The sequence below is a fragment of the Somniosus microcephalus genome, chromosome 1 (assembly GCF_052327205.1).
Source record: "Somniosus microcephalus isolate GS21.2 chromosome 1, FLI_Smic_1.0, whole genome shotgun sequence".
NCBI lineage: Eukaryota > Metazoa > Chordata > Chondrichthyes > Squaliformes > Somniosidae > Somniosus > Somniosus microcephalus.
In genome coordinates this window covers 27088672-27116633 of record NC_140987.1, presented here as the reverse complement: position 1 = coordinate 27116633, position 27962 = coordinate 27088672, and the positions used below count along the sequence as shown (strand labels likewise).

General features: G+C 44.7%; 1 protein-coding gene across 11 annotated transcripts in view; it reads right to left on the bottom strand.

The window, feature by feature from the left end:
• LOC147124002 (H(+)/Cl(-) exchange transporter 3) overlaps positions 1 to 27962 on the bottom strand; it is a 193632-nt gene that overhangs the window by 148883 nt on the left and 16787 nt on the right. The window contains exon 1 of one of the 11 annotated variants that reach the window (XM_085976391.1): positions 867 to 1083. The exons of 8 other annotated variants lie outside the window; for them this stretch is intronic. In XM_085976391.1, coding sequence (XP_085832517.1) covers positions 867 to 948 — 82 coding nt within the window. In that variant the 5' untranslated portion in view covers positions 949 to 1083. Of the gene's footprint in view, positions 1 to 866; positions 1084 to 27962 lie in introns of those variants that run through there. 2 more of the 11 variants (XM_085976445.1, XM_085976601.1) reach the window with 2 other exon arrangements.

Here is a 27962-nt window from a genome sequence, read left to right as displayed (position 1 = left end):
CTGAACTTCAACAATGCATCACGGCTTGAACGGTGCTCGCAGATTTGAAGTCACCACACATTGTTAACAAGGCCTACGTCACCTTTACCGGAGCCGTGCTGAATTAACCCTGCACAAATCCGCAATATCAGGTGACTGGGAACGATGCCGCTTATGCTGCATAATCCAAAGAACTAACACAGAGCTAAAAGCAGCTCGACTCTAATCGGCACACCTTACATTGCATGTACGACTTAAAACACATTCTTAACCTCTGGACTGAAACCGAGCTCCACTGGTGTGGGGGAGGGTAACGGGAGAAAGAGACTGAGCTACAGTGTCGGGATTAATATGCAACACTGGATTTCTTTGTGGAACCATTTTAGTCCAGTACTTAAAATGCCTGGCACTGAATACAATTTATAACAATAGCACATTAATAATATGAACAAGATATACATCCTAGGGAACCTATATAGGCATCCTTTATAAATATACATATCACAGTGGAAAGTCCTAGCTGATAGAATAAATTTCATTTAGAGGTTTCATTGAAGGAGAAAGTGTTGAAGAATAAAAGCAGCATCTGTCGCTGTAAGCGACAGTACAGATGGTGTCACTAACTGACCAGCATGATCAGTTGGGACTAAACCATTCCTGCAAACAGAACTGGGAATACCTAGAAGCAGAAAGGCAAAGAAACGCGAAAGTGATTCCAATTGCAGGATAAAAATAGCAAAACCATCAAAATGGGTCAAAAACAAAAAAAGGACCTTCGAGTCTGACTGACTTTTTGCAAAAAGGCCATCGCATATTCTACCTGCCAGGAACACGTTCCCTCATTCGCAAAAGCCAAATGGTAAAACAGCTGTGGAAATAGAACTCACCCCTTCCCTGCATTTCTTGCAAAGGAATGCAGTTTCTACCACCGCCATCATAAGGTAAGTAGGGATCAGAAGGCATATCCATGAGATAACAAGGAGGAAGCAAGTGGGCTGCACTGAAAACCTCTCACATTATCCTCTCAACTTGCAGTCAGCAGAGCTGCCATGTTTGCTCAGGAAAGCAGACTGTGTGTGTGTGTGCGCACAGCCTTGTGCAGCAGCTTGGGTCCTGCGATAGGCTATGATGTAAGCAACAGGAAATTGCTCCTGTCATGTTGCTACTGGTTACCAGCTCGCTGATCGCAGAAGCTTAACAGCAGAGTAAATGCATTGTCATCTAATGTTTTTGAAGGTGACAGTTCCAAGTTAGGCAGATTGCATCGTCCAAAATTAGGAAAACTACTGTTATTCTATTGTCAAAGACTAAACCAATTACTAATACAACAGAATTTTGTTTAACTCACATTTTCATTATGGTGCTTACCTATATAAGCTTACAAGTGAGAGAGAAAGAGAACTAGAAAGAGCAAGAAGCGAGATAATGAGAACGAGATAATGAAAGAAATTGCATGTAAATAGAATTTTCTAACATACCTCAGTATGTCCAAAAGTGTTTCACAACCAATGAATGGCAAAGCAAATCACTGTTATGTGGGCAAAAACAGCAGCTATTTTGCAGACAGCAAAGTCTCATAAAAAGCCCCAACATGAATGACCAGTTAAATTAGTGGCCCAAGACCGCACAAAGTGGAGGAGAAGCATCCGAACACCTCGAGTCTCTTCGCCGGGAGAAAGCGGAAGCCAAGCGCAGGCAACGCAAGGAGCGCACGTCAACCCAAGCACTCCACCCACCCGCCCCTTCAACCACCATCTGCCCCACCTGTGACAGAGACTGTAGGTCCTGCATTGGACTCAACAGTCACCTGCAAACTCATTTTTAATGTGGAAGCAAGTCATCCTTGGTTCCGAGGGACTGCCTAAGAAGGAGAAGAAGCTTGGTTGAGTGAAGAATGTTGGCCAGGACACCATTAGAACTCCGTGCTCTTTGTCAAAAAGTACTACAGGACCGTTAATAACCACTGAGATAGGACCTCGTCCCGAGGACTGCTCCTCAATGCCGCACTCACACAGGAATGCACCGAAGCGTCAGCCTACATTATGTGCTCAAGTCCCAGAGCAACGGCTTGAACCCAAAACCTTCCTGCGTTAGATGAGTTAGAAGGACGAAGAGTCCCGGGGGAGGTGGAGGGTTGTCGGGTAGGAGGAAATGACAGAGACGGGAGGGGAAAGGCCATGGAGGGATTGAAACATGATAAGAAATTGTAAACTTGAGGTGCTGGGAGCCAATGCAAGTCAATGAAGACGGGGGTGATGGGTGAGTGGGACGGTGCATGATAGGATTCAGGCAGCAGAGATTTGGATGAACTGAAGTCGACAGGGCGTGCAGGATGACCAGCAGAGCGTTGGAATGGTCAAGTCTGGGGGGTGACAAAGGCATGGGTTCTAAATGGCCATTCTTGTTAGGTCACTTAAGAATCAACCGTGGCATACGGAGCCAGACCAGGTAATGACAGCAGGCTTCCTTCCCTGCAGGACGCGAGTGAACCAGTTGGGTTCTGCCGACAATCCGACAGCTTCATGGTCACTTTTACTGTTTCACTCCAAATAGAATCAATCCACTGTGCTGATGTAAAATGGAAACAGAAAATGCAGGACACTTACAGGTTGGCCAGCAACTGAAAATTAAATATAGGTTGTCGACCCTGCACTACAACAGGGCACCTTCCACCCAAAAGGTTAAGCTTAAAAAAAAATTCTAAAGCTGACTGACCTGCTACAGATTCCCAGTATTTTTCAATTTTATGTTGTATTTCCAATTTGCATTTTTTTTCTTTTAATTTCTGTTGTACTTATGTGTCTGCTATATTACTGCAAATATATAAACAAGTGCCCATACAAATGCAGGAGCTTCATGAAATATTAGAAAGGATCAGAATATAGCTCATTTTAAACCAGTAAACCCTTGTGTCCCGACCATTATTCCATTTAGTACCACAGTACAATATATAACAATCCTCTATCACTTTAGAAATGCCAAATAATAGGAATATAAAACATCAAGGCAAGCCTTCCTCGTACACACCCAATATCCATGTGAAACGAACATTTGATGTGATCACTCACTGTAAACAGCTGTTACGAACAATCAGTATCTGCAATCTCTCTAAACAATAAAACAGAGAGTGTCTGCAAAGGCAGACCGAAGAAGCAACCTCAATAAAGAGATTGAGGTGAAAGCACACCTCGTACTATATTACAGGAAGCTTATGATGCCCTACCCTTCATTCTTAGCCTGCTTGAACAAGCATCTGAGGCCAGCCAACTACAGACTTCTACAGCAGGGTCATGGAGCCCCTCAATTCTGATTTTTCAAGCTAAAAAGTCTGTCCAAATGAACTTTGTACCGCTGCCAATAGTTATGTTTTCATATAGAGAGATACCGCTACGATTGTCACAGGACAAAGGCTAGGGCAACACATGTACATAATGCTTTATTTCTATTCAGATCACAGCTTGTATTGGTGAATAAAACAAGTTTAAAAATATGTATTCATTCTCAGGACGTGGGTGTGTCCCTGACAAGGCAGCCATTTGCTGCCCTCTCCCAGAGATACAACTGAGGCGTTTGTTCGGTCACTTCAGAGGGCACTTACGAATTAACCATGGCATACAGAGTCACATATAGGCCAGACCAGGTAATGACAGCAGGCTTCCTTCCCTGCAGGACGCGAGTGAACCAGCTGGGTTTTGACAACAATCCGACAGCTTCATGGTCACTTTTACTGATGCCAGCTTTTTGATTTCAAGATTGTTTTTTAAAACTGAATTCAAATTCTCAAACGGTCATGCTGGGATTTGAATTCACATGAGGGGTGATTTGATAGAGGTGTACAAGATTATGACGGGGAAAGGCTGTTCCCACTAGTTGATGGTACAAGGACTAGGGGACACAGATTTAAGGTTTTGGCCAAGAGATTCAGGGGGGATGTGAGGGAAAACTTTTTTACGCAGCGAGTGGTCAGGGCCTGGAACACGCTGCCGACGGAAGTGGTGGAAGCGGAGACACTCAACATTTTCAAGGGGAGACTGGATAGGCACTTGAGAGAAATACACTTGCAGGGCTACGGGGATAGAGCGGGGGGAATGGGACTGACTGGATTGCTCTACAGAGAACCGGCACGGACTCGATGGGCCGAATGGCCTCCTTCTGTGCCGTTACGACTCTATGATTCCCTGGATTAGTCAAGTTCTCTGACTTACTAGCTCAGCAACATACCACAACACCATTACCTTTTGTTACATGTATTGCACGCCTCTTCACTTCCATGTGCTATGCATGCAAATCCAAAATTAAGGAACTCTCAATTATCCACCATTTTCCATTATCTACTGGGGAGGCCGACCATTAGAACAGATATTGGAAGTTCTACTCAAAATAGACCCGAGTCTCAATTTAATGTTTTGATTGCTCTGAAGTAATTAGAACAGCTTAACTTCTTTAAAAGTACCAATGCCACCAGAGTTGATGGGCTAAACATTTGAAGTTCTCCATTCTCGACAAAATTTGACACTGAGCCACGAGGACAGCCCCGGAGACTGAATCACGAATCACTGAGATTTTGATATTATAAATCGAGATAAAAATGATGAACAAAATGGGAGTGCTGGCTGACCAGCATGCACAGAATCATGCCAAAGCATTCTTCATTTGTACAGTTTTAGAGAGGGACAGGGTATCTGTGCACTTTTACGTTACAACAAGTAGATCTCCTCACAGTAAGTCAGAGGTGTAAGAACTGGGGTATTATGCCTAGGGAAACAGATTTAATCAAACATTCGGGGTGGCCCTGGGATCTGGCTTGCTAAGGCGGGGGTCAGGGACAATGGAAGTTCATCATTTATCAAGTTTGAGTTTATATATAAAAATATTAAGTCTCAAAAGTTTGAGTTTTTTTTTTTAAACTGAATATACACAAACATTGACCCCCAAAAAATCCATTCGCTCTAATAAATCTGTTTTCTTTTCTAATCAGCAACAAAAACCACAACCAGCTTATTACAGTATTGCCTCTGCTGTCATAGAATCATAGAATGGTTACAGCACGGAAGAAGGCCATTCGGCCCATCGAGCCCATGCCGGCTTTCTGCAAGAGCACTTCAGCTAGCCCCACTCCCCTGCCGTCCTTTCCCCATAGCCATGCAAATTTCTTTCCTTTAGTACTTACCCATTCCGTTTTGAAAGCTGTGATTGAGTCTGTCTCCACCACCCTTTCAGGCAGTGCATTCCAGATCCTAACCACTCACTGAGTAAAGAAGTTTTTCCTCATGTCGCCTTCGGTTCTTCTGCCAATCACCTTCAATCTGTGTCCTCTGGTTTGCGACCCTTCTGCCAATGGGAACAGTTTCTCTCTACACTGTCCAGACCCCTCATGATTTTGAACAAACCTCCTCTCAATCTTCTCTGCTTTAAGGAGTCCAGTCTATCCACGTAACTGAAGTCCCTCATCCCTGGAATCATCATTCTTGTAAATCTTTTCTGCACCCTCTCTAAGACCTTCACATCCTTCCTAAAGTGCGGTGCCCAGAATTGGACACAATACTCCAGTTGAGGCCGAACCAGTGTTTTATACAGGTTCATCATAATTTCCACACTTCTGTACTCGATACCTCTATTCATGAAGCCCAGGATCCTGTAAGCTTTTTTTTAACTGCTTTCTCAACCTGCCCTGCCATCTTCAACGATTTGTGCACATATACCCCTCGGTCTCTCTGTTCATGCACCCCCTTTAGGATTGTACCATTTAGTTTATATTCCCTGACATGATAACAGCAGTTCCTGTTCATGCATGCTGCTTCTGTTTTACTATGAAGCCTTCATAGGAGTAAAGCACAATTGCAATATGTTCATATAAATTCATTGCTTGCCAGAGGAAAAATAGCTTTGAGCAATCAATCTCCAGTTTCTTGCCAAGTCTTTTCAAAGAAGCTCTCAACTCTTGACAGGGTAAGGAGAGGTACCCTTCTACGCTTTGACTGCTGTTATAAGAACATAAGTAGGAGCAGGAGTAGGCCATACGGCCCCTTGGGCCTGCTCCGCCATTCAATAGGATCATGGCTGATCCGAATCTAGACTCACGTCCACTTCCCTGCCCTCTCCCCGTAACCCCTTATTCCCTTATCTGCTAGGAAACTGTCTATCTCCATTTTAAATTTATTTAATGTTGCAGCTTCCACAGCTCTCTGGGGTAGCAAATTCCATAGATTTACTACCCTCTGAGTGAAGAAGTTTCTCCTCATCTCAGTTTTGAAAGGGCAGCCCCTCATTCTTAGATTATGCCCCCTAGTTCTAGTCTCACCCATCAGTGGAAACATCCTCACCGCATCCACCCGATCAAGCCCCCTCACAATCTTATATGTTTCGACAAGATCGCCTCTCATTCTTCTGAACTCCAATGAGTAGAGTCCCAACCTACTCAACCTTTCCTCATACGTCAACCCCCTCTAACACACATATTCAGAACCTCTCTGGCCACAGGGGATGTGCCAGAGGACTGGAGAACCGCTAATGTAGTTCCATTATTCAAGAAGGGGAGTAGGGAAAAACCGGGGAACTACAGGCCAGTGAGCCTAACATCAGTGGTGGGAAAATTATTGGAAAAAATTCTGAGGGACAAAATCAGTCTCCACTTGGAGAGGCAAGGATTAATCAGGGATAGTCAACATGGCTTTGTCAAGGGAAGATCATGACTGACTAATTTGATTGAATTTTTTGAGGGGGTGACTAGGTGTGTGGATGAGGGTAACGCAGTGGATGTGGTATACATGGATTTCAGTAAGGCCTTCGATAAAGTCCCGCACAGGAGACTGGTCAAGAAGGTAAGAGCCCATGGAATCCAGGGTGCCTTGGCACGTTGGATACAAAACTGGCTTAGTGGCAGAAGGCAGAGGGTGATGGTCGAAGGTTGTTTTTGCGACTGGAAGCCTGTGGCCAGTGGGGTACCACAGGGATCGGTGCTGGGTCCCTTGCTGTTTGTGGTCTACATTAATGACTTGGATATGAATGTAAAAGGTATGATCAGTAAGTTCGCGGATGATACAAAAATTGGTAGGGTGGTAAATAGCGAGGAGGGTAGTCTCAGTCTGCAGGATGATATCGATGGGTTGGTCAGATGGGCGGAACAGTGGCAAATGGAATTTAACCCGGAAAAGTGCGAGGTGATGCACTTTGGGGGGACTAACAAGGCAAGGGAATACACAATGAATGGTAAGACCCTAGGCAAGACGGAGGGTCAGAGGGATCTGGGTGTGCAAATACACAGATCCCTGAAGGCGGCGGAACAGGTGGATAAGGTGGTAAAAAAGGCATATGGGATACTTGCCTTCATTAGCCGAGGCATAGAATATAAGAGCAAGGAGGTTATGATGGAGCTGTATAAAGCACTGGTTAGGCCACAGCTGGAATACTGTGTGCAGTTCTGGTCGCCACACTACAGGAAGGATGTGATAGCTTTGGAGAGGGTGCAGAGGAGATTCACCAGGATGCTACCAGGGCTGGAACGCTTCAGCTATGAAGAGAGACTGGGCAGATTGGGTTTGTTTTCCTTGGAGCAGAGGAGGCTGAGGGGGGACATGATTGAGGTGTACAAAATTATGAGGGGCATAGATAGGATGGATACTAAGGAGCTTTTTCCCTTAGTAGAAGGGTCAATAACTAGGGGGCACAGATTCAAGGTAAAGGGCGGGAGGTTTAGAGGGGATTTGAGAAAGAACTTTTTCACCCAGAGGGTGGTTGGAGTCTGGAACTCACTGCCCGGAAGGGTTGTGGAGGCTGGAACCCTCACAACATTCAAGACGCATTTGGATGAGCACTTGAAATGCCATAGCATACAAGGCTACGGACCAAATGCTGGAATATGGGATTAGATTAGACAGGGCGTGATGGCCGGCGCGGACACGATGGGCCGAAGGGCCTCTATCCGTGCTGTATAACTCTATCTCATCTCCGGAATCAACCGAGTGAACCTTCTCTGAACCGCCTCGAGAGCAAGTATATCTTTTCTTAAATATGGAAACCAAAACTGCACGCAGTATTCCAGGTGTGGCCTCACCAATACCCTGTATAACTGCAGCAAGACTTCCCTGTTTTTATACTCCATCCCCCTTGCAATAAAAGCCAAGATTCCATTGGCCTTCCTGATCACCTGCTGCACCTGCATACTAACCTTCTGTGTTTCATGCACCAGGACCCCCAAATCCCTTTGTACTGTAGCACTTTGCAGTTTCTCTCCATTTAGATAATAACTTGCTCTTTGATTTTTTCTGCCAAAGTGCATAACCTCACACTTTCCAACATTATATTGCATCTGCCAAATCTCTGCCCACTCACTTAGCCTGTCTATGTCCTTTTGCAGGTTTTTTATGTCCTCCTCACTCACTGCTTTCCCTCCCATCTTTGTATTGTCGGCAAACTTGGATAAGTTGCACTCGGTCCCTTCCTTCAAATCGTTAATATAGATTGTAAAGAGTTGGGGTCCCAGCACTGACCCCTGCGGAACACCACTCGTTACTGATTGCCAGCCCGAGAACGAACCATTTATCCCAATTCTTTGTTTTCTGTCAGATAGCCAATCTTCCACCCATGCCAGTATATTACCCGCAATCCCGTGATTTCTTATCGTGATCAGTAATCTTTTGTGTGGAACCTTGTCAAATGCCTTTTGGAAGTCCAAGTACACGACATCCACTGGTTCCCCTTTATCCACCCTGTATGTTACATCCTCAAAGAATTCGAGCAAATTTGTCAAACATGACTTCCCCTTCATAAAACCATGCTGACTCTGTCCTTTTAAATTATGTTTATCCAAATGCTCTGTTACTGTTTCCTTAATAATGGATTCCAACATTTTGCCAACCACAGATGTTAGGCTAACTGGTCTATAGTTTCCAGCTTTTTGTCTACTTCCCTTCTTAAATAAGGGTGTTACACATTAGCAGTTTTCCAATCTGCCGGGAACTTTCCTGAGTCCAGGGAGTTCTGGAAAATAATCACCAATGCATCCACAATCCCTACCGCCACTTCTCTCAAGACCCTAGGATGTAGGCCATCGGGTCCGGGGGATTTATCCGCCTTAAGTCCCATTATTTTACTGAGTACTATCTCCTTAGTGATTTTAATCGTCTTTAGCTCCTCCCCCCACCCCCATTGCCCCCTGTTTGTCCAGTGTTGGGATATTTTTAGTGTCCTCTACTGTAAACACTGATACAAAATATTTGTTCAGCGTCTTTGCCATCTCCATGTTCCCCACCACTAGTTTCCCGGTCCCATCCTCTAAGGGACCAACGTTCACTTTAGCCACCCTTTTTCTTTTTATATAACTGTAGAAACTCTTGCTATCTGTTTTTATATTTTTTGCTAGTTTACTTTCATAATCTATCTTCCCTTTCTTAATTAATCTTTTAGTTATTGTTTGCTGGCTTTTAAATGCTTCCCAATCTTCTATCCTCCCACTAGATTTGGCTACTTTATATGCCCTTGTTTTCAGTCAGATACCATCCTTTATTACTTTACTAAGCCACGGATGGCTGTCTTTTCTTTTACTCCCCTTTTTCCTCAGTGGAATATATTTATCTTGAAAGATGTGAAATATCTCCTTGAATGTAGACCACTGCTCTTGTACCGTCTTACGCTTTAATCTGTTTTCCCAGTCCACTTTAGTCAATTCTACTCTCATACCTTCATAGTCTCCTTTATTTAAGCTCAGTATGCTGGTTTGAGATCCAACTCTCTCACCCTCAAACTGAATTTGGAATTCAACCATATTATGGTCACTCATTCCAAGGGGATCCTTTACTAGGACATTTTTTATTAATCCTGTCTCATTACACAGGACCAGATCTAAGATTGCCTGCCCCCTGGTTGGTTCAGTTACATACTGCTCAAGGAACCAGTCCCTAATACACTCTATGAACTCTTCCTCAAGGCTGCCATGCCCAATTTGATTAGTCCAGTCAATATGAAAGTTAAAATGCCCCCTTGATTATAGCTGTTCCCTTATTACAAGCCCCAACTATTTCCTGATTTATACTCCAACCAACAGAGTTGCAACTGTTAGGAGGCCTATAGACTACACCCACTAGTGACTTTTTCCCCTTCTTATTCCCTATCTCCACCCAAACTATTTCACTATCCTGATCCTTTGACCCAATATCATTTCTGACTATTGCAGTGATTCCATCCTTGATTAACATAGCAACCCCACCTCCCTTTCCTTCCTGTCTGTCCTTCCTAATTGTCAAATACCCTTGTATGTTTAGTTCCCAGTCATGATTATCTTGCAGCCATGTTTCCGTAATGGCCACCAGATCATACCCATGGGTAGTTATTTGTACCGTCAACTTGTCAATTTTGTTACGAATGCAGCGTGCATTCAGATAGAGAACTTTCAAATATGTTTTCTGACAATTTATTCCTGCTTTTACCCCTTTTACTACTTTACCTTTATCATTATATACATTCTGTCCCTTCCTGACACGCTCTGGTTTTTAATTCCCCCACTGCTACCTTGCTCTAATGCCTTCTCCGCTGTCATTTTTATTTTTCGCTCTCTTAAAACCTCCCCCCCACTAATTAGTTTAAAGCCCTCTCTACAGCCCTAGTTATTCAATTCACCAGGACTCTAGTCCCAGCACTGGCCAAGTGACGTCCGTCCCAACAGAACAGCTCTCTCCTGTCCCAGTACTGATGCCAGTGTCCCAGGAAGCAAAACTCATTTCTCCCACACCAGGCTTTGAGCCACGCATTTAACTCTCTAATTTTATTTACCCTAGCCAAATTTGCACGTGGCTCAGGTAATAATCCAGAGATTATTACCCTTGTGGCTCTGCTTTTTAATTTGGCCCCTAGCTGCTCAAACTCCCTCAGCAGAACCTCCTTCCTTGTCCTATCTATGTCGTTGGTACCAACATGGACCACGACAACTGGATCCTCCCACTCCAAGTTTCTCTCCAGCCCAGAGGAGATGTCCTTAACCCTGGCACCGGGGCAGGCAACACAGCCTTCGGGGCTCTCACTCTCGGCTGCAAAGAACTCTATCTATCCCCCTAACGATACTATCCTCTACCACTACAACATTTCTTTTATCTCCCCCCACTTGAATGGCCCCCCGCTCCACGGTGCTGTGACCAGGTTGCTCATCCTCCCCGCAGTCCCCGTTCCCATCCTCACAGGGAGTAAGAGCCTCAAACCTGTTGGACAAGAGCAAGGGCTGCGGCTCCTCCAACACTACCTCCTGGATCCCCGTACCTGCCTCACTTCTAGTCACACCATCCTGACCCTTGCCACGGACTATAGCTGAATTAATTAATCTAATTGGTGTGACTACCTCCTGATACACAGAGTCCAGGTAACTCTCCCCCTCCCTGATGTGTCTCAGTGTTTGAAGCTCGGACTCCAGCTCTTCAACACGGAGCCGGAATTCCTCGAGCAGCCAACGCTTACTGCAAATGTGATCACCGTGAGCATCAATGGTGTCCACCAGCTCCCACATATTGCAGCAGCAACACATCACCTGATCTCCCATTCTATATAATTAATTAAATTTATTAATATTGGCCTAGAAATTCAGTTGGCTGCGCCAGCCGTTAGCGCCTTAGGAGGAGTAGATCTCGAGCGCTAGGCGCTTTGCGCCCGGGCGCAGCGCGATCTGCGCCTCGCCCCAACTTCAGTAGACATTTAGCGCCGGCGCAAAGTCATTGCGCGCGCTCATCTGCGCGCGCAGATCATGACGTCATTTCGTCGTGCAACGCCCTTTGTGCGCCCGGAACCAGAACTTCACTCGCGCCACCCCATTGTGCGCTGGGCGGCCCTAACGACTGTTGAGTGGAACGTTGCTCAGCCGATGCGGGCCACGGGGAGCGCAAATTAAAGGGCACTTCCCCTGCACTAGAAACGGCAGCCGTGTTGCAACACTCCTTTTTGTGAGAGACGGATCTTCTGGTTTGGCTCAACACAGGAGGAGGAGGAGGAGGAACTAATGTCGGCCTTGCAAAAACACAAATGCACCCTCCCCCTTTAAGAGCTCACCGGCGCCAGAGTGTCTGCCGTCAATCAGCAGCTCGCCGCACCTGCCCTGCGCCCGACTTCCGGGGTTTCGTCCCGGGCCGCCGGCTTAGCGCCTAATGATAGTCGTGCATCACCTGCTTTAGCGCAGCAGCAACCTCTTAGGGCGATGCGACTGAATATCGGCGAAGGGGGCTCGACTTTGCGCCGGGCGCAAACTTTAGCGGCCGCCCGACTTTACTGCCCCAAAAGTGGCTATACTGAATTTCTAGGCCATTATTCTTAAATACCCTCTGCCCCGATTCTAGATGATGAATATCGCACCTTAGAAGCTATAAGCCACAGAGTTTAAGCTTAAAAAAGAGAGAAATACTCACCAACCAATCACTTACCCGCTTTCTGGTGACGTCACACTTGGATTACTTTTTACCTCTCTCCTTCCCTCTGAGGTCCGAGACTGGAGATTGGTACACCTTTACCTGGTCTCTGGAGCCTTTATACAGCCGCTCAGCCTGCGATTCCCGCCAATTCTCGCACTGAGGCCTTACCTGGTCTCTGGAGCCTTTATACAGCCGCTCAGCCTGCGATTCCCGCCAATTCTCGCACTGAGGCCTTACCTGGTCTCTGGAGCCTTTATCCGGCCGCTCAGCCCACGATTCTCGCACTGAGGCCTTACCTGGTCTCTGGAGCCTTTATACAGCCGCTCAGCCTGCGATTCCCGCCAATTCTCGCACTGAGGCCTTACCTGGTCTCTGGAGCAGATTGCATGCCGGGAAGTTCTACATACTGCATTTGCTCAGAATTCACAAATGTGGTTCGAAGCTCTCTAAAAAGTTAGGTAAAAATATTAATCTGAAACCAATGGTTTTGAGACAACAGCAACTTGTATTTATATAGCGCCTTTAACGCAGTAAAACGTCCCAAGGCGCTTCACAGGAGCGATTATCAAACAAAATTTGATATTAGGGCAAAGGGGTAGGTTTTAAGGAACGTCTTAAAGGACAAAAGAGAGGCGGAGAGGTTTAGGGAGGAAATTCCAGAGCTTCGAGCCTAGGCAACAGAAGGCACGGCCACCAATGGTTGCGTGATTATAATCAGGGATGCTCAAGCTGAGGCCTTCGAGTAAAAACTTTAATGAAGGCTTTAAAAGGCACACAAGAAAGTTCAACATAGAAATTTTGTGTTATGCTCATAAGAACATAAGAAATAGGAGCAGGAGTAGGCCAATCGGCCCCTCGAGCCTGCTCCGCCATTCAATAAGATCATGGCTGATCTGATCCTAACCGCCAATCCACTATCACAGAACCATCTCCTGAATCTAACAGAATTAGACACACGAAATAGGAGCAGGATCAGGCTACACAGCCCCTGGGCCCGCTCCGCTACCCACAGGGCCATGACCGATCCGAACCTAGACTCATGTCCAAATTCCTGCCCGCTCCCCGTAACCCTTAATTCCCTTTACTTCTAGGAAACTGTCTATTTCTGTTTTAAATTTATGTAATGATGTAGCTTCGACAGCTTTTTGGGGCAGCATATTCCATGGACCTACCACCCTCTGAGTGAAGTAGTTCCTCCTCATCTCAGTTTTGAAAGAGCAGCCCCTTATTCTAAGACTATGCCCCCTAGTTTTATACAGATTTTTTTAAATTTTGGTTAAGCCCTTAAACCGAGGCTACATATGGAAGGTGCAGGATCAGAAAGACCTGGGGGTTCACATACACAAATGTTTGAAGATGGCAGGACAAATTGATAAGGCTGTTGAGAAAAAGTATATGGGATCCTTGGCTTCATAAATAGAGCCATAGAGTACAAAAGCAAGGAAGTTATGCTATTTTTAAAAATAAATCACTGGTTAGGCCTCAGCTGGAGTATTGTGTCCAATTCTGGGCACCACACTTTAGGAAGGATGTCAAAGTTTTGGAAAGGGTGCGGAGGAGATTTACGAGAATGATACCAGGGATGAGGGACTTCAGTTGTGTGCCGAGACCAGAAAAGCTGGGATTGTTCTTCTTAGTGGTGTGGCAGTATTGTTCAAGGAGAATGTTACAGTGCTGATGAGGGAGGATGTCCTGGAGGGGTCGAGGACAGAATCTATATGGCTAGAGTTAAGAAATAATAGAGATGCCAAGTATTCTATAGACCACCAAATAGTGGGAAAGATATGGAGGAGCAAATTTACAGAGAGGTGCAAGAACTCTATAGTAGTGATAATGGGGGACTTCAACTATCCTAATATAGACTGGGATCGCAATAGTGTTAAGGGCAGAGAAGGGGAAGAATTTCTGAAGTGTGTTCAGGAGAACTTTCTTGATCAGTGTGTTTCCGGCCTGACGAGGGAGGAGGCATTGCTGAATCTGGTTCTGGGGAATAAGGTGGGTCAAGTGGAGCAAGTGTCAGAAGGGGAACATTTAGGGAACAGTGATTATAGTATCATAAGGTTTAGATTAGCTATGGAAAAGGACAGGGAGCAATCTAGAGTAAAAATGTTCAACTTGGGATGGCCAATTCCAGTGGGAAGAGAACGGATCTGGCCCGAATAAACTGGAATCAAAGATTGGCAGGCAAAACTGTAATGGAACAATGGGCTGCCTTTAAAGAGGAAACAGTTCAGGTACAGTTGAGGTACATTCCCACTAGGGGGAAAGGCAGGGCAACTAAAGTCAGGGCTCTCTGGATGACGAAAGAGATAGAGAATATGATGAAGCAGAAAAAGAGCGTGTATAACAGATGTCTGTTTGTAATTACATCGGAGAATCAGGCTATATATAGAAAGATCAGAGAAGTGAAAAAGAGAGGGGCAAAGAGAGGGTAGGAGAATAAAATGGCAGCCAACATAAAAGGTAATCCAAACGTCTTCTATCGGCATATAAATAGTAAAAGGGTAGTAAGAGGAGGGGTGGGGCCAATTAGGGACCAAAAAGGAGACCTACGCATGGAGGCAGAGGCTATGGCTGAGGTACTAAACAAATACTTTGCATCTGTCTTCACCAAGGAAGAGATGCTGCCATAGACATAGTAAAGGAGGAGGTAGTGGAGATACTTGATAGGATAAAAATTGATAAAGAGGATGTATTAGAAAGGCTGGCTGTACTTAAAGTAGATAAGTCACCAGGAGCGGATGGGATGCATTCTAGGATGCTGAGGGAATTGAGAGAGGAAATCACGGAGGTACTGGCCATAATATTCCAATCCTCCTTAGATACAGGGGTGGTGCCAGAGGACTGGAGAATTGCAACTATTAGACCATTGTTCAATAAAGGGTGTAAAGATAAACCCAGCAACTACAGGCCAGTCAGTTTGACCTCGGTAGTGGGGAAGCTTTTAGAAACGATAATCGGGGTCAAAATTAACAGTCACTTGGACAAGTGTGGATTAATTAAGGAAAGCCAGCACGGATTTGTTAAAGGCAAATCGTCTTTAACAAACTTGATTGAGTTCTCTGATGAGGTAACAGAGAGAATTGATGAAGGTAATGCGGTTGACGTGGATTTCCAAAAGGCGTTCGACAAAGTGCCACATAATAGGCTTGTCAGCAAAGTTGAAGCCCATGGAATAAAAGGGGCAGCAGAAGCACGGATACGAAATAGGCTGAGTGACAGGAAACAGAGAGTAGTGGTGAACGGTTGTTTTTCGGACTGGAGGAAGGTACACAGTGGTGTTCCCCAGGGGTCGGTTCTAGGACCACTGCTTTCCTTGATATATATTAATGACTCGGACTTGGGTGTACAGGGCACAATTTTGAAATGTGCAGATGACACAAAACTTGGAAGTATAGTGAACAGTGAGGAGGAGAGTGATATACTTCAGGAAGACAGACAGGCTGGTGGAATGGGCGGACACGTGGCAGATGAAATTTAACACAGAAAAGTGTGCAGTGATACATTTTGATAGAAAGAATGAGGGGAGGACATATAAACTAAATGGTACAATCCTAAAGGGGGTGCACGAACAGAGAGCCCTGGCAGTGTGTGTGCACAAATCGTTGAAGGTGGCAGGGCAGGTTGAGAAAGCAGTTAAAAAGGATCGAGAACCAGAGGACACAGATTTAAGGTGATTGGCAAAAGAACCAAAGGCGATGCAAGAAAAAACTTTTTTTTACACAGCGAGTGGTTAAGATCTGGAATGCACTGCCTGAAAGGGTGGTGGAGGCAGATTCAATCACGGCTTTCAAAAAGGAGTTGAATAAGTATATTAATGAAAGACATTTGCAGGGCTATGGAGAAAGGGCAGGGGAGTGGGACCAGCTGAAGTGCTCTCGCAGAGAGCCAGCACGGGCTCGACGGGCCGAATGGCCTTCTTCCATGCTGTACCCATTCTATGATTCTAGAGCAGAGAAGGTTAAGGAGAGATTTAATATAGAGGTGTTCAAAATTATCAAGGGTTTTGATAGGGTAAATAAGAATAAACTGTTTCCACTGGCAGGAGGGTCAGTAACCAGTGGACACCGATTTAAGATAACTGGCAAAAGAACCAGAGGGGAGATGAGAAGAGATTGTTGTTATGCAGCAAGCTGTTGTGATCTGGAATGCACTGTCTGAAAAGGTGGTGCAAACAGATTCAATTACTTTCAAAAGGGAATTGTATAAATACTTGAAAATGAAAAAAATTGCAGGGCTACTTCAGAGCAGACACAGGCAATGGGCGGAATGATTCGATGATATGTGGTTTTGCACTTAGTACTGGAAGATTATGCTAGAAACAGATGGAACTATCAATCTCGCTTTCAAATTCAACAGTCTTGCATCTTCCATCTCTATCACCCCATTTAGTACATCCATGGACTCTGGAGCCAGCAAGTACAAAAAATATTCAGCCTCCTCCCGTCATAAGAACATAAGACGTAGGAGCAGGAGTGGGTCATTCGGCCCCTCGAGCCTGCTCCGCCGTTCAATAAGATGATGGCTGATCTGATCTTGGACTCAACTCCACTTCCCTGCCCGCTCCCCATAACCCTCGACTCCCTTACCTTTCAAAAATCTGTCTATCTCCACCTTAAATATATTCAATGACCCAGCCTCCACAGCTCTCTGGGGAAGAGGATTCCAAAGATTCACGACCCTCAGAGAAGAAATTCCTCTTCATTTCCGTTTTAAATGGGTGCCCCCTTATTCTGAAACTATGCCCCCTAGTTCTAGATTCCCCCACAAGGGGAAACATCCTCTTTGCATCTACCCTGTCAAGCCCCTTCAGAATCTTATATGTTTCAATAAGATCCCCTCTCATTCTTCTAAACTCCAATGAGTATAGGCCCAACCTGCTCAACCTTTCTTCACAAGACAACCCCTTCATCTCCGGAAGCAACCTCGTGAACCTTCTCTGAACTGCCTTAAATAAGACCAAAACTGTACGCAGTACTCCAGGTGTGGTCTCACCAACATCCTGTACAGTTGTAGCAAGACTTCCCTACTTTTATACTCCATACCCCTTGCAAAAAAGGCCAACATTCCATTTGCCTTCCTAATTACTTGCTGTACCTACATGCTAACTTTTTGTGATTCATGTACAAGGACCCCCAGATCCCTCTGTACCTCAGCATTTTGTAATCTCTCCCCATTTAAAATAATAATTTTATTTTTTATTTGTCCTCCCAAAATGGATAACCACACATTTTCCCACATTATACTCCATCTCCAGATTTTTGCCCACTCACTTAGCCTATCTATATCCCTTTGGAGATTCTTTGCGTCCTCCACACAATTTGATTTCCCACCTATCTTTGTATCATCAGCAAATTTGGCTGCATTACATTCGGTCCCTTCATCCAAGTCATTAATATAGATTGTAAACAGTTGAGGCCCCAGCATTGATCCCTGTGGCACCCCACTAGTTACAGTCAACCAACCTGAAAATGTCCCATTTATCCCAACTCTCTGTTTTCTGTTAGTCAGCCAATCCTCTATCCATGCCAATATAGTACCCCCAACCCCGTGAGCTTTTACAGGACACTCTTTGGTATCCGGCACCGACGGGACCGGCGTGTTGCCGGTTGATCAAAAATTCTGGATGACGGAGAGGGTTATCTACTGAGGCTATTTTTAACAAAGAAAAATAAAAAAATCAAGAAATGTGCACTATATAGTAATTGGGAACTCACCTACAGAATGGTGTGTTAAATGGATGGCGGAAGATGCTTGATTAAATACAGTACTGCCAGTTGAGGGTAATGCAATGCAATGACTACCAGCAGCGTGGGAGACACACAGTACCCCTGTAAAATGGCGGATCAGAAGACAGTACCGGCAGCGCGGGAGTGTCAGACTCCTGTTATTGAGGTGTTCCGACTTCCGACAGCGCCAAGAAGCCGAGTAGTGGCAGTTTGGAGAACTACCCCCACTGACTAACTCGGCCACCGCGGGAGACTCGGACTTGGACTCAGCAACATTGCCGGTTATTGAGGTGTTGTTTTCGGAGTGAGAATTTTGCCGGTTAATAGAGAATTCCGGATATTTAGGTGCCGTTTAAACAAGAGTTTCCTGTATCTTGTGCAGTAACCTTTTATGTGGCACCTTATCGAATGCCTTCTGGAAATCCAAATACACGATGTCTACTGGTTTCCCTTTATTCACCCTGCTCGTTACATCCTCAAAGAACTCCAGCAAATTGTCAAACATGATTTCCCCTTCATAAAATCATGCTGACTCTGCTCGACTATATTATGATTTTCTAAATGTCCTGCTACCACTTCCTTTATGAAGGATTTTCCCAATGACAGATGTTAGGCTAACTGGTCTATAGTTGCCTGCTTTCTGTCTCCCTCCTTTCTTAAATGGGGCATTGTGGCAGAGCCACCAAAGGACTCAGATCGTTTGTACATAATTCCTTTAACAACATGTTAGCTACAGTTTGAGTCTGTATCTTTATTTATGCTGTTTAACTGTAGAGAGTGTGGTTACTTTAACAGCGCGGCTAAAACGTGATGACGTCACGCCGTTCATCACGTGATCCCCCACTGGTGGGAAAACATGATGACATCAGCCACAGGACTGCAGGGGCAGTCCTCGTGGAGCCTCCAGAGAGAGCAGACCTACATTCGATGTTATCCTGCAGTTTCTTGTTAAAGCCTGTTTGTTTCATTAAAGTTCATTTTGTTTGATCGCCTGAGTAGAACTCAGTCTTTTAGTTAGGAACCCACGTTCCTACAGCATTACATTTGCGGTTTTCCAGTCCGCTGGGACCTCTCCAGAATCCAGGGAATTTTGGTAGATTACAACCAATGCATCCACCTCTTTTATGACCCTAAAATGCAGGCCATCGGGTCCAGGGGACTTGTCCACCTTTAGTCCCATTAGTTTGCCGAGTACTTTTTCTCTAGTAATAGTGATTGTTTTAAGTCCCCCCCCCCCCACCCCAAAAGCCCCTTGATTATCTATTATTGGGGTGCTTTTAGTGTCTTCTACCATGAAGACCAAAACAAAATATTTGTTCAAAGTCTCTGCCATTTCCCTGTTTCCCATTATTAATTACCCAGACTCATCCTCTAGGGGACCAACGTTTACTTTAGCTACTCTCTTCCTTTTTACATACCTGTAGAAGCTCTTACTGTCTGTTTTTATATTTCTTGCTAGCTTACTCTCGTAAGTTATCTTCTCTCAATCATTTTTTTAGTCGTCCTTTGCTGGTTTTTGAAAATTTCACAATCCTTTGGCCTTCCACTATTCTTCGCAACATTGTATGACTTTGTTTTCAATTTGATACCATCCTTAGTTAGCCACGGATGATTCATCCTTCTCTTCGAGTCTTTCTTTCTCACTGGAATATATCTTTGCTGAGAGTTATGAAATATCTCCTTCAATGTTTGCCACTGCTTTTCTACAGTCTTATCCTGCAATATATTTTCCCAGTCCACTAGATGTAATATCTCCAAATTTGCAGACGACACAAAGCTGGGTGGGCGTGTGTGCTGTGAGGAGGATGCCGAGAAACTCCAGTATGATTTGGACAGGTTGGGTGATTGGGTAGAAGCATGGAAGATGCAATATAATGTGGATAAATGCGAGGTTATCCACTTTGGTGGCAAAAACAAGGCGGCAGATTATTATCTGAATGGCAATAGATTGCGAGAAGGGGAAGTGCAACGAGACTTGGGCGTCCTTGTGCACCAGTCGCTGAAACTAAGCATGCAGGTGCAGCAGGCGGTTAAGGCGGCAAATGGTATGTTGGCCTTCGTAGCGAGAGGGTTTGAGTACAGGAACAAGGATGTCTTGCTGCAGTTGTACAGGGCCTTGGTGAGACCACATCTTGAGTATTGTGTGCAGTTTTGGTCGCTTTATCTGAGGAAGGATGTTCTTGCCATGGAAGGAGTGCAGCGAAGATTCACCAGGCTGATACCTGGGATGGCAGGAATTACGTACGAGGAGAGATTGTGTCGATTGGGCTTGTACTCGCTGGCGTTTAGAAGAATGAGAGGGGATCTCATTGAAACTTATAAAATTCTAACAGGACTAGACAGGCTAGATGCAGGAAGGATGTTCCCGATGGTCGGGGAGTCCAGAACCAGGGGTCACAGTCTAAGGATAAGGGGTAAGCCATTTAGGACAGAGATGAGGAGGAATTTCTTCACCCAGAGAGTGGTGAACCTGTGGAATTCTTTACCACAGAAGGCAGTAGAGGCCAATTCATTAAATATATTCAAGAAGGAGTTGGATATATTTCTTAAGGCTAAAGGGATCAAGGGATATGGGGAGAAAGCAGGGACAGGGTACGGAATTTGGATGATCAGCCATGATCGCATTGAATGGCGGAGCAGGCTCGAGGGGCCGAATGCTCCTATCTTCTATGTTTCTATGTTTCCACTTTAACCAAGTCTGCCTTCATACCTTTGTAATTACCTTTATTTAAGTTCAGAACACTAGTTTGTGACCTAGCTTTCTCACCCTCAAACTGAATTTGAAGTTCTACCATGCTATGATCACTCTTCCCAAGAGGATCCTTCACTTCGAGATCATTAATTAATCCAGCCTCCTTACACATTAACAGATCTAAAATAGTCTGCTCCCTGGTGGGTCCACAACACCATCCCGCATACACTCTAAGAACTCTTCAAGTCTACCTTTGCCAATTTGCTTTGTTCAATCAATATGAAGATTAAAATCTCCCATGTTTATAGCCGTACCTTTCTTACAAGCCTCTATTATTTCTTGATTTATACGCTGTGCTACAGTGTGGCTACTGTTTGGGGGCCTGTAGACCACTCCCACGAGTGACTTCTTACCCTTATTATTTCTTATCTCCATCCAAACTGATTCTACGTCTTGATCTTCTAAGCCAATATCATTTCTCATTACTGCACTGACCTCATCCCTTATTAACAGAGCTACACCACATCCTTTTACTTTCTGCCTATCCTTACGAAATGGCAAATACCCATGAATATTCAGTTCCCAGCCTTGGTCACCTTTCAACCACGTCTCTGTAATGGCTTTCAGATCATACCCATTTATTTCTATTTGTGCTGTCAACTCATCTATCTTGTTAAGAATGCTGCGCGTGTTCAGATATAGAGCTTTTAATTTTGTCTTTTTACCATTTTTCCCTATTCTGACCCATCTTTCTGATGCACTCTTTATGTGTATACGCTCTGTCCCTTCCGGTCACACTCTGGTTATCATTATCCCTATTGCTACCCTGCACTTTTGCCTTCTCATTTTTCTTTGACTTTTTTAATTTCCGCTCAGTGGATCCCTCCCCCCCCCAACTATTTAGTTTAAAGCCCTATCTACAGCCCTAGTTATTCGATTCACCAGGACACTGGTCCCAGCCTGGTTCGAATGAAGCCCGTCCCAACGGAACAGCTCCCTCTTACTTCAGTACTGGTGCCAGTGCCCCAAGAATCAAAACCCTTTTCTCCCACACCAATCTTTGAGCCACTCGTTCATCTCTCTGATCTTATTTACCCTATACCAATTTGCACGTGGTTCAAGCAGTAATTCAGAGATTATTACCTTTGTGGTTCTGCTTTTTAATTTAGCCCCTGGCTGCTCATACTACCTCAGCAGAACCTCTTTCTTTGTCCTACCTACGTCGTTGGCACCTACATGGACCACGACAACTGGATCATTCCCCTCCCACTCTAAGTTCCTCTCCAGCCCAGAGGAGATGTCCTTTACCCTGGCACCAGGCAGGCAACACAGCCTTCGGGACTCATGCTCTTGGCTGCAGAGAACAGTGTCTATCGCCCTAACTATACTGTGCCCTACCACTACCACATTTCTTTTTGCTCCCCCCACTTGACTGGCTCCCTGTACCACGGTGCTGTGGTCAGTTTGCTCATCCTCACTGCAGTCCCTGCTCTCGCCCACACAGAGAGTAAGAACCTTGTAACTGTTGGACAAGAGCAAGGGCTGAGGCTCCTCCACCACTACCTCCTGGGTCCCCATACCTGCCTCGCTCATAGTCACACCCACCTGTCCCTGACCACGGACCAAATTTGAATTAATTAATTAAAGGGGTGTAACTGCCTCCTGGAACACAGCGTCCACGTAACTCTCCCCTCCCTGATGTGTCGCAGTGTTTGAAGCTCGGACTCCAGCTCATCAACACGGAGCCGAAGATCCTCAAGCAACCAACACTTACTGCAAATGTGGTCACCGTGGACCTAAATGATGCCCACCAGCTCCCACATGTTGCAGCAGTAACACATCGCCTGCCCTGCCATCTCTAATGTATTTAATTAATTAAGTGTTTAAGTTTTGAACGTTTAGTTTTGAATCCCGGCTCTTAATTCACACCAATGCCCAAGAAAAAGAGAGAAAGACTGACCAACCAATCGCTTCCCTGTGATGTCACACTTTGAATCTTTCTACTTCTTACCCTCCCAGGTTGGTTGGCGCTGCTCCGGGCTCGCTCTCAGTCGATTCTCCCGCGCTTTTGTATCCACTCTCAGCCGATTCGCCCGCTTTTGTATCCGCTCTCAGCCTACTCACAGGTCACTAACCGAGACCCTCCTTTTTCAAACTTACATTGCATCAGGCTAGCTGAATTTAAAACAAAGCAGACTAGGCATGTCCACGCACACTTTGTATGCCTAGCACCTACGCAATTTCTAATATGTAATTTTTCTTTTAAACCTCACTTTTTCTTAAGTTAGCCCACGCACAGCAGAGTATTAGGAAAAATTAGAGGGGCTGTTAAGTACAACATGGGTGAAGGCTGCAGGCCCGTTCAGCAAGGATGTGTATCTGACTGCATTACAAAATACTGCGCATTGTTTATGTACAAGAGAGCCTGTGTAAGAGATATATAATTAAAATTCCTTTCACAGAAAGGGAGTTTGTACTAAACGCCATGAAAGACAGCCATGTCACTTTATCCCGAGAGCAAAAAAGAACCCTCAATTGCGCTATGAGTCTGTTTGTGATGGCCTCTGTTCCACAACAGCAGGCTTTGTAAGACCTGCTGGCTGAGGCACCAGAGCAGCACCTCTCAGTGGAGGGATGGACTTCAAGCAGCCAACCCACAGCAGCAGAGCACAGCGAAGGATTAAACAACCGAGGAACTGATTTTAAAAAGCGATGTCGCAGCTCAGAGAAAGCCATCAGCTTGAGGGACAGGGCAGCTTGGAGCTGGTTGAACCATCTGTGAATTTAAAAGGAGCATAATCTGCTTACAAAGGCTGGGGGGTTCAAGGACCTAAAGATGAAAGAGCAAAGTGATCACTATTCCTGGCTTTCCCAGAGCGAACCTGCTCCTTGATTGCATGCGAAAGGTTCAGCCAACTAAGGTCAGAGGGCATGTGATGCAAAGGTACTTTTTAAATCTCAGTAATCAAAGACCACAGCAACTGAAAGAATCACAGAAACTGTTGGACAAAAGGAGCCCATGTCACGCATTGTGCCAGGGCCAGTACAACCTGTGTGAAAACATTTCTTGTAACTTCCTCCTTCATTTTTCTAGCAGTAATACTGAGTCTATGCCCCCTTGGTACCACTTTACCAACCAATGGCATCAATCTTTCACTATTTACTCTCTCAAACCTTTCATGATTTTGAAAACCTATATTGGACCGCACCCCATCACCACTCCTTAACTTTCGCTGTTCTAACCAATATTCTTTTGAGCCTCTTTTTCATGACTATACCCATTCTCGGTATCTTGCTAATGCTTCTCTGCGACGTTCTTTTCAATGGCTCGAATACCATTCCTATAATGGGAAGCTGCAAACAATGGCCCCAACTGCAGCCTAACCGATGTCTCACAAATTCAAAGTCGTTTCCTTGATATTATATTCAATGCCTTTGTATATAAAACCATTTCCCTTTTTGTGGCCCTTTCCACCTGCATTCCCAACTTTAATGATCAATGCATCATTTCCCACATTACAACAGTGACTACACTTCAAAAATACACCCTTGGCTGGAAAGAACATCCCGAGGTCGTGAAAGGCGCTATAGAAATGCAAGTTCTTTCTTCCTTTGCATCTACACTCTTAGATCGCTCTGTTCCACTACTCATCATTTAAGGCAGTGCTGTCTATTACAAATTGGTGACTGGCCACAGGTGTGGCTATGGTGATACTATTTTTTCCACACGCACTAATCTTATTAGAAAACGGCATACATACAATCAATCACACAATACAGATAAATGTACTTCACCTGTGTATATTTGTTTAATATCTACCGCTATTCAGTAACCAAGGAAGTGAAGCACACGCAACAATAAAAACTCACTCGGCTTTTTGACTTACCATTTTACCAACAAACACACTAAGAGGTTAAAGTACAGCTGCATTCACCGTGCCAATATGAGTATTCCGATCACCTGCCCAATGACAGTGTCTTATTACTCATTTTTTATTTACTAATCAGAATTGCAATTAGCCACATATGGTTAGTGGATAACAACTATTTAGGGTATATTTATCTTCCTTACATTTTTAAGCAAAAGTGAGCAAGGCACATCATTGCACACTGAATATTCCTGTTACAGGACAGCTTACATCTTATCCGACTCATGCCTTTTTGTACTTCCATATCAAAGTCAGATCATTTGCTCACTCATCCGTGGTAAAAAAAAAGCTTCACCAGAATACTTGTCATCTCCAAGATGTCGGTGGCCCAAGAGGTTAAGATATGGTGGGTCCACTCAATGCTTAAATCGACCACAATTACAGCAGTTGAATCTCATGAAGGGGATTATGTCTCTGCCTTCTCAGTGTCGACACTGCAATAAAAAATGTGGTGCAAGGGACTCCCCCAGTGGCTGAGTGAATTAAAGGAGCACTGGTCACTGGGTTTTACACTGGTTTGGGCTGATCTGGCGGAGGTGCTACCAATGGCTTCCTATCCTCAGGTTATGGAGATTAAGGAAAATTCAGCCAGTTTCCCTTTCTGATCACTATCGAGTGATCGCTGCTGGAAAGTGCACGTATGTGGACATAAAATGAAGAGAAAGAAAAACGAGCATTTATAGAGCATCTCATTGTGTCTCAGAAACATTTCAAAGTGATTCATTGTCAATGGATTATTTTTGAAATGCAGTGACTGGTTAGGAGAAGATCAGGCTCGACTGCGATTCCAGCCCCTGCATACGTAACCGATAGACTGACAACATTCACAATCCAGACTCCAGTATTTAGAGTGCACACTAGGGTAAGACACCAAAGGGCCTCTGATGCTCCTGAAACTATCACAACACAAGTCAGCTCTGACAGGAGTGGAACCCCTGGTGAGTTTTTTTTTAAGCTCAGGAACACTGAAGGTTGTAATGGCCCCGTTGCTGAGCACAAGTCACGAACTGAATCTAGAGCCTTTCTGGAACGTATGCCTCAGTACCATACCACACTTTGAATTCACAAATTGAATATTTGAGACTGGCACACTTTGCACCCCCATAACATTTTACTTATTCAATTTTCAGTGTTTTGTGCCATTTATCAGCTTGTCGAGTCCTTAATTTGTTATGGCCTTCACAGAAAGGAGTGCTGCTTTAGAGCAATGACTACAGATACCACACAAGGTAGTGTCAGCGGTGGCTCAGTGGGTAGCACACTCGCCTCTCTGAATCAGAAGGTTGTGGGTTCAAGCCCCACCCAGAGACTTGTGCACAGAAAGCTAGGATGACACTCCAGTGCAGTGCTGAGGGAGCACGGCACTGTCGGAGGTGCCGTCTTTCGGATGAGACGTTAAACCGAGGCCCCCATCTGCCCCCTCAGGTGGACGTAAAAGATCCCATGGCACTATTTCAAAGAAGAGCAGGGGAGTTATCCCCGGTGTCCTGGCCAATATTTATCCCTCAATCAACATACAAAAAAAAACAGATTATCTGGTCAGTACAGGAAACTTTGTGCTATCCGGAGGTGAACTATCTGGCGCCACCGGCAAAAATCAGCAGCCGTTTTTTATTCTTTTTGTTTGTTTTTTTTGCTTTGTTTGAACAGTCAAGCTGTGCAAGGTCTGTAGCTGTAGCAACAGCTTCAGCTACAGAGCTTTAGGGCCACACCCGAGTGTTTAGAAGCTGTTGCTATGCAACAGTGTTTGTTGTCAAATACGGAGATAAGAATCTCCGTATCTCTCAACATTAACTCTGGAGAGTACGGCAGTTTTGAGGCAACGGCAGCAGCTCGGTCCCGTGGGTGCCGGATAGCACAAAGTTTCCTTATCACATTGCTGTTTAGGGAATTTGCTGTGTGCAAATTGGCTGCCACGTTTCCTATATTACAACAATGACTACACTCCAAAAGTACTTCATTGGCTGTAAAGCGCTTTGAGACGGTTGTCGTAAAAGGCGCTATATAAATGCAAGTCTTTCTTTAAGGCTTTACTGTTCTCCGCACAAACGTGCGCACATGCACAACAGTCTTGCACCAAGTGAGCGTATTGGCCATCAAACTTCAGATTTCACATTCACGCGTCATACTTCTCTATATGCAATTTTTACATCACACTTGCTTGGTTCAAATTTAATTTTTGTATCAACGACAAATCAGTACTGAACCAGTCGGCAACATACCAAACATGGGTAAAGCAGGTCAATAAACTTCCAATGAGGAACTACAAAGGACATGTGAAAAGAAAGTCAACCACGAGTAGTCAGCAAAAGGTACCAAGAAAAGAAAGAAGGGAATCAATCACATCATTCCAAATAATCTTTTGCAAATCCTTGGCTTCATGACTATGCTGAGGAGTGGATACTGCAAATAAGGTTTTTGCAACATTCTAAAAACATTAAAAAGACAAACATTCACAAGAATGTTAAACTTAACACATCAGCATTTTCTGTATTTGAATTGCCTCCAACAGTGTTTTCTGTCAGAGGCCCGAGCCTGATTGAGAAGCCCTGAGGTTATGAGAGTTTCCAGATCATCACTCCCAGCTGAAGAGTCAACGAGGCAGAAAGCAACAGCTCCCAACATATATTTGTGTCTACAAGTTACAAATTTGTTTTTGTGATTTGTCAGCAAGACCGTCAGACAAAACTACAGGAAACTTTTTTTTATCCGTGGCGCCAGTTCATCAAAAAATCCGGATAACCGAGAGCTATAGTAAAAGATACGGAGAGCTGAGAGCTCCATATAAAGCAACAAACCTGTTGCTTAGCAACAGGTGCAGAACAATGGCCACAAGTTCCAAGCGTCTCTGTAGCTTAGCAACAGCTGCAGCCACACCCAATTGCACAGCAACAGATCGAGGAAGGCAAGTAATATGAAGTAAAACTTAGCTGAACCTACTCCTGAATTTTGCTGGTTAACCGAGATTTCCGGTTATTTAGGTGCCGGTAAATCAAAAGTTTCCTGTAGAAACTGGTTTAGGGCTACATCCAATTTTTCCCCTTATTTTCTCCCCGTTTTTGATCCGAAAGATATAAACTGAAATAATACCCAGAAAAACCAAGGATTTAAACTCGGCAAAACTGCCTTCAATGAACATTCATATGCAAATGATTAGTGCTGCCATTGTTTTTGGACAGAGACATATCTCAAGTCATCAGAAGCATTTTAAAAGCAGCAAAGAACTTGCATTTATATAGTGCCCCAGGGC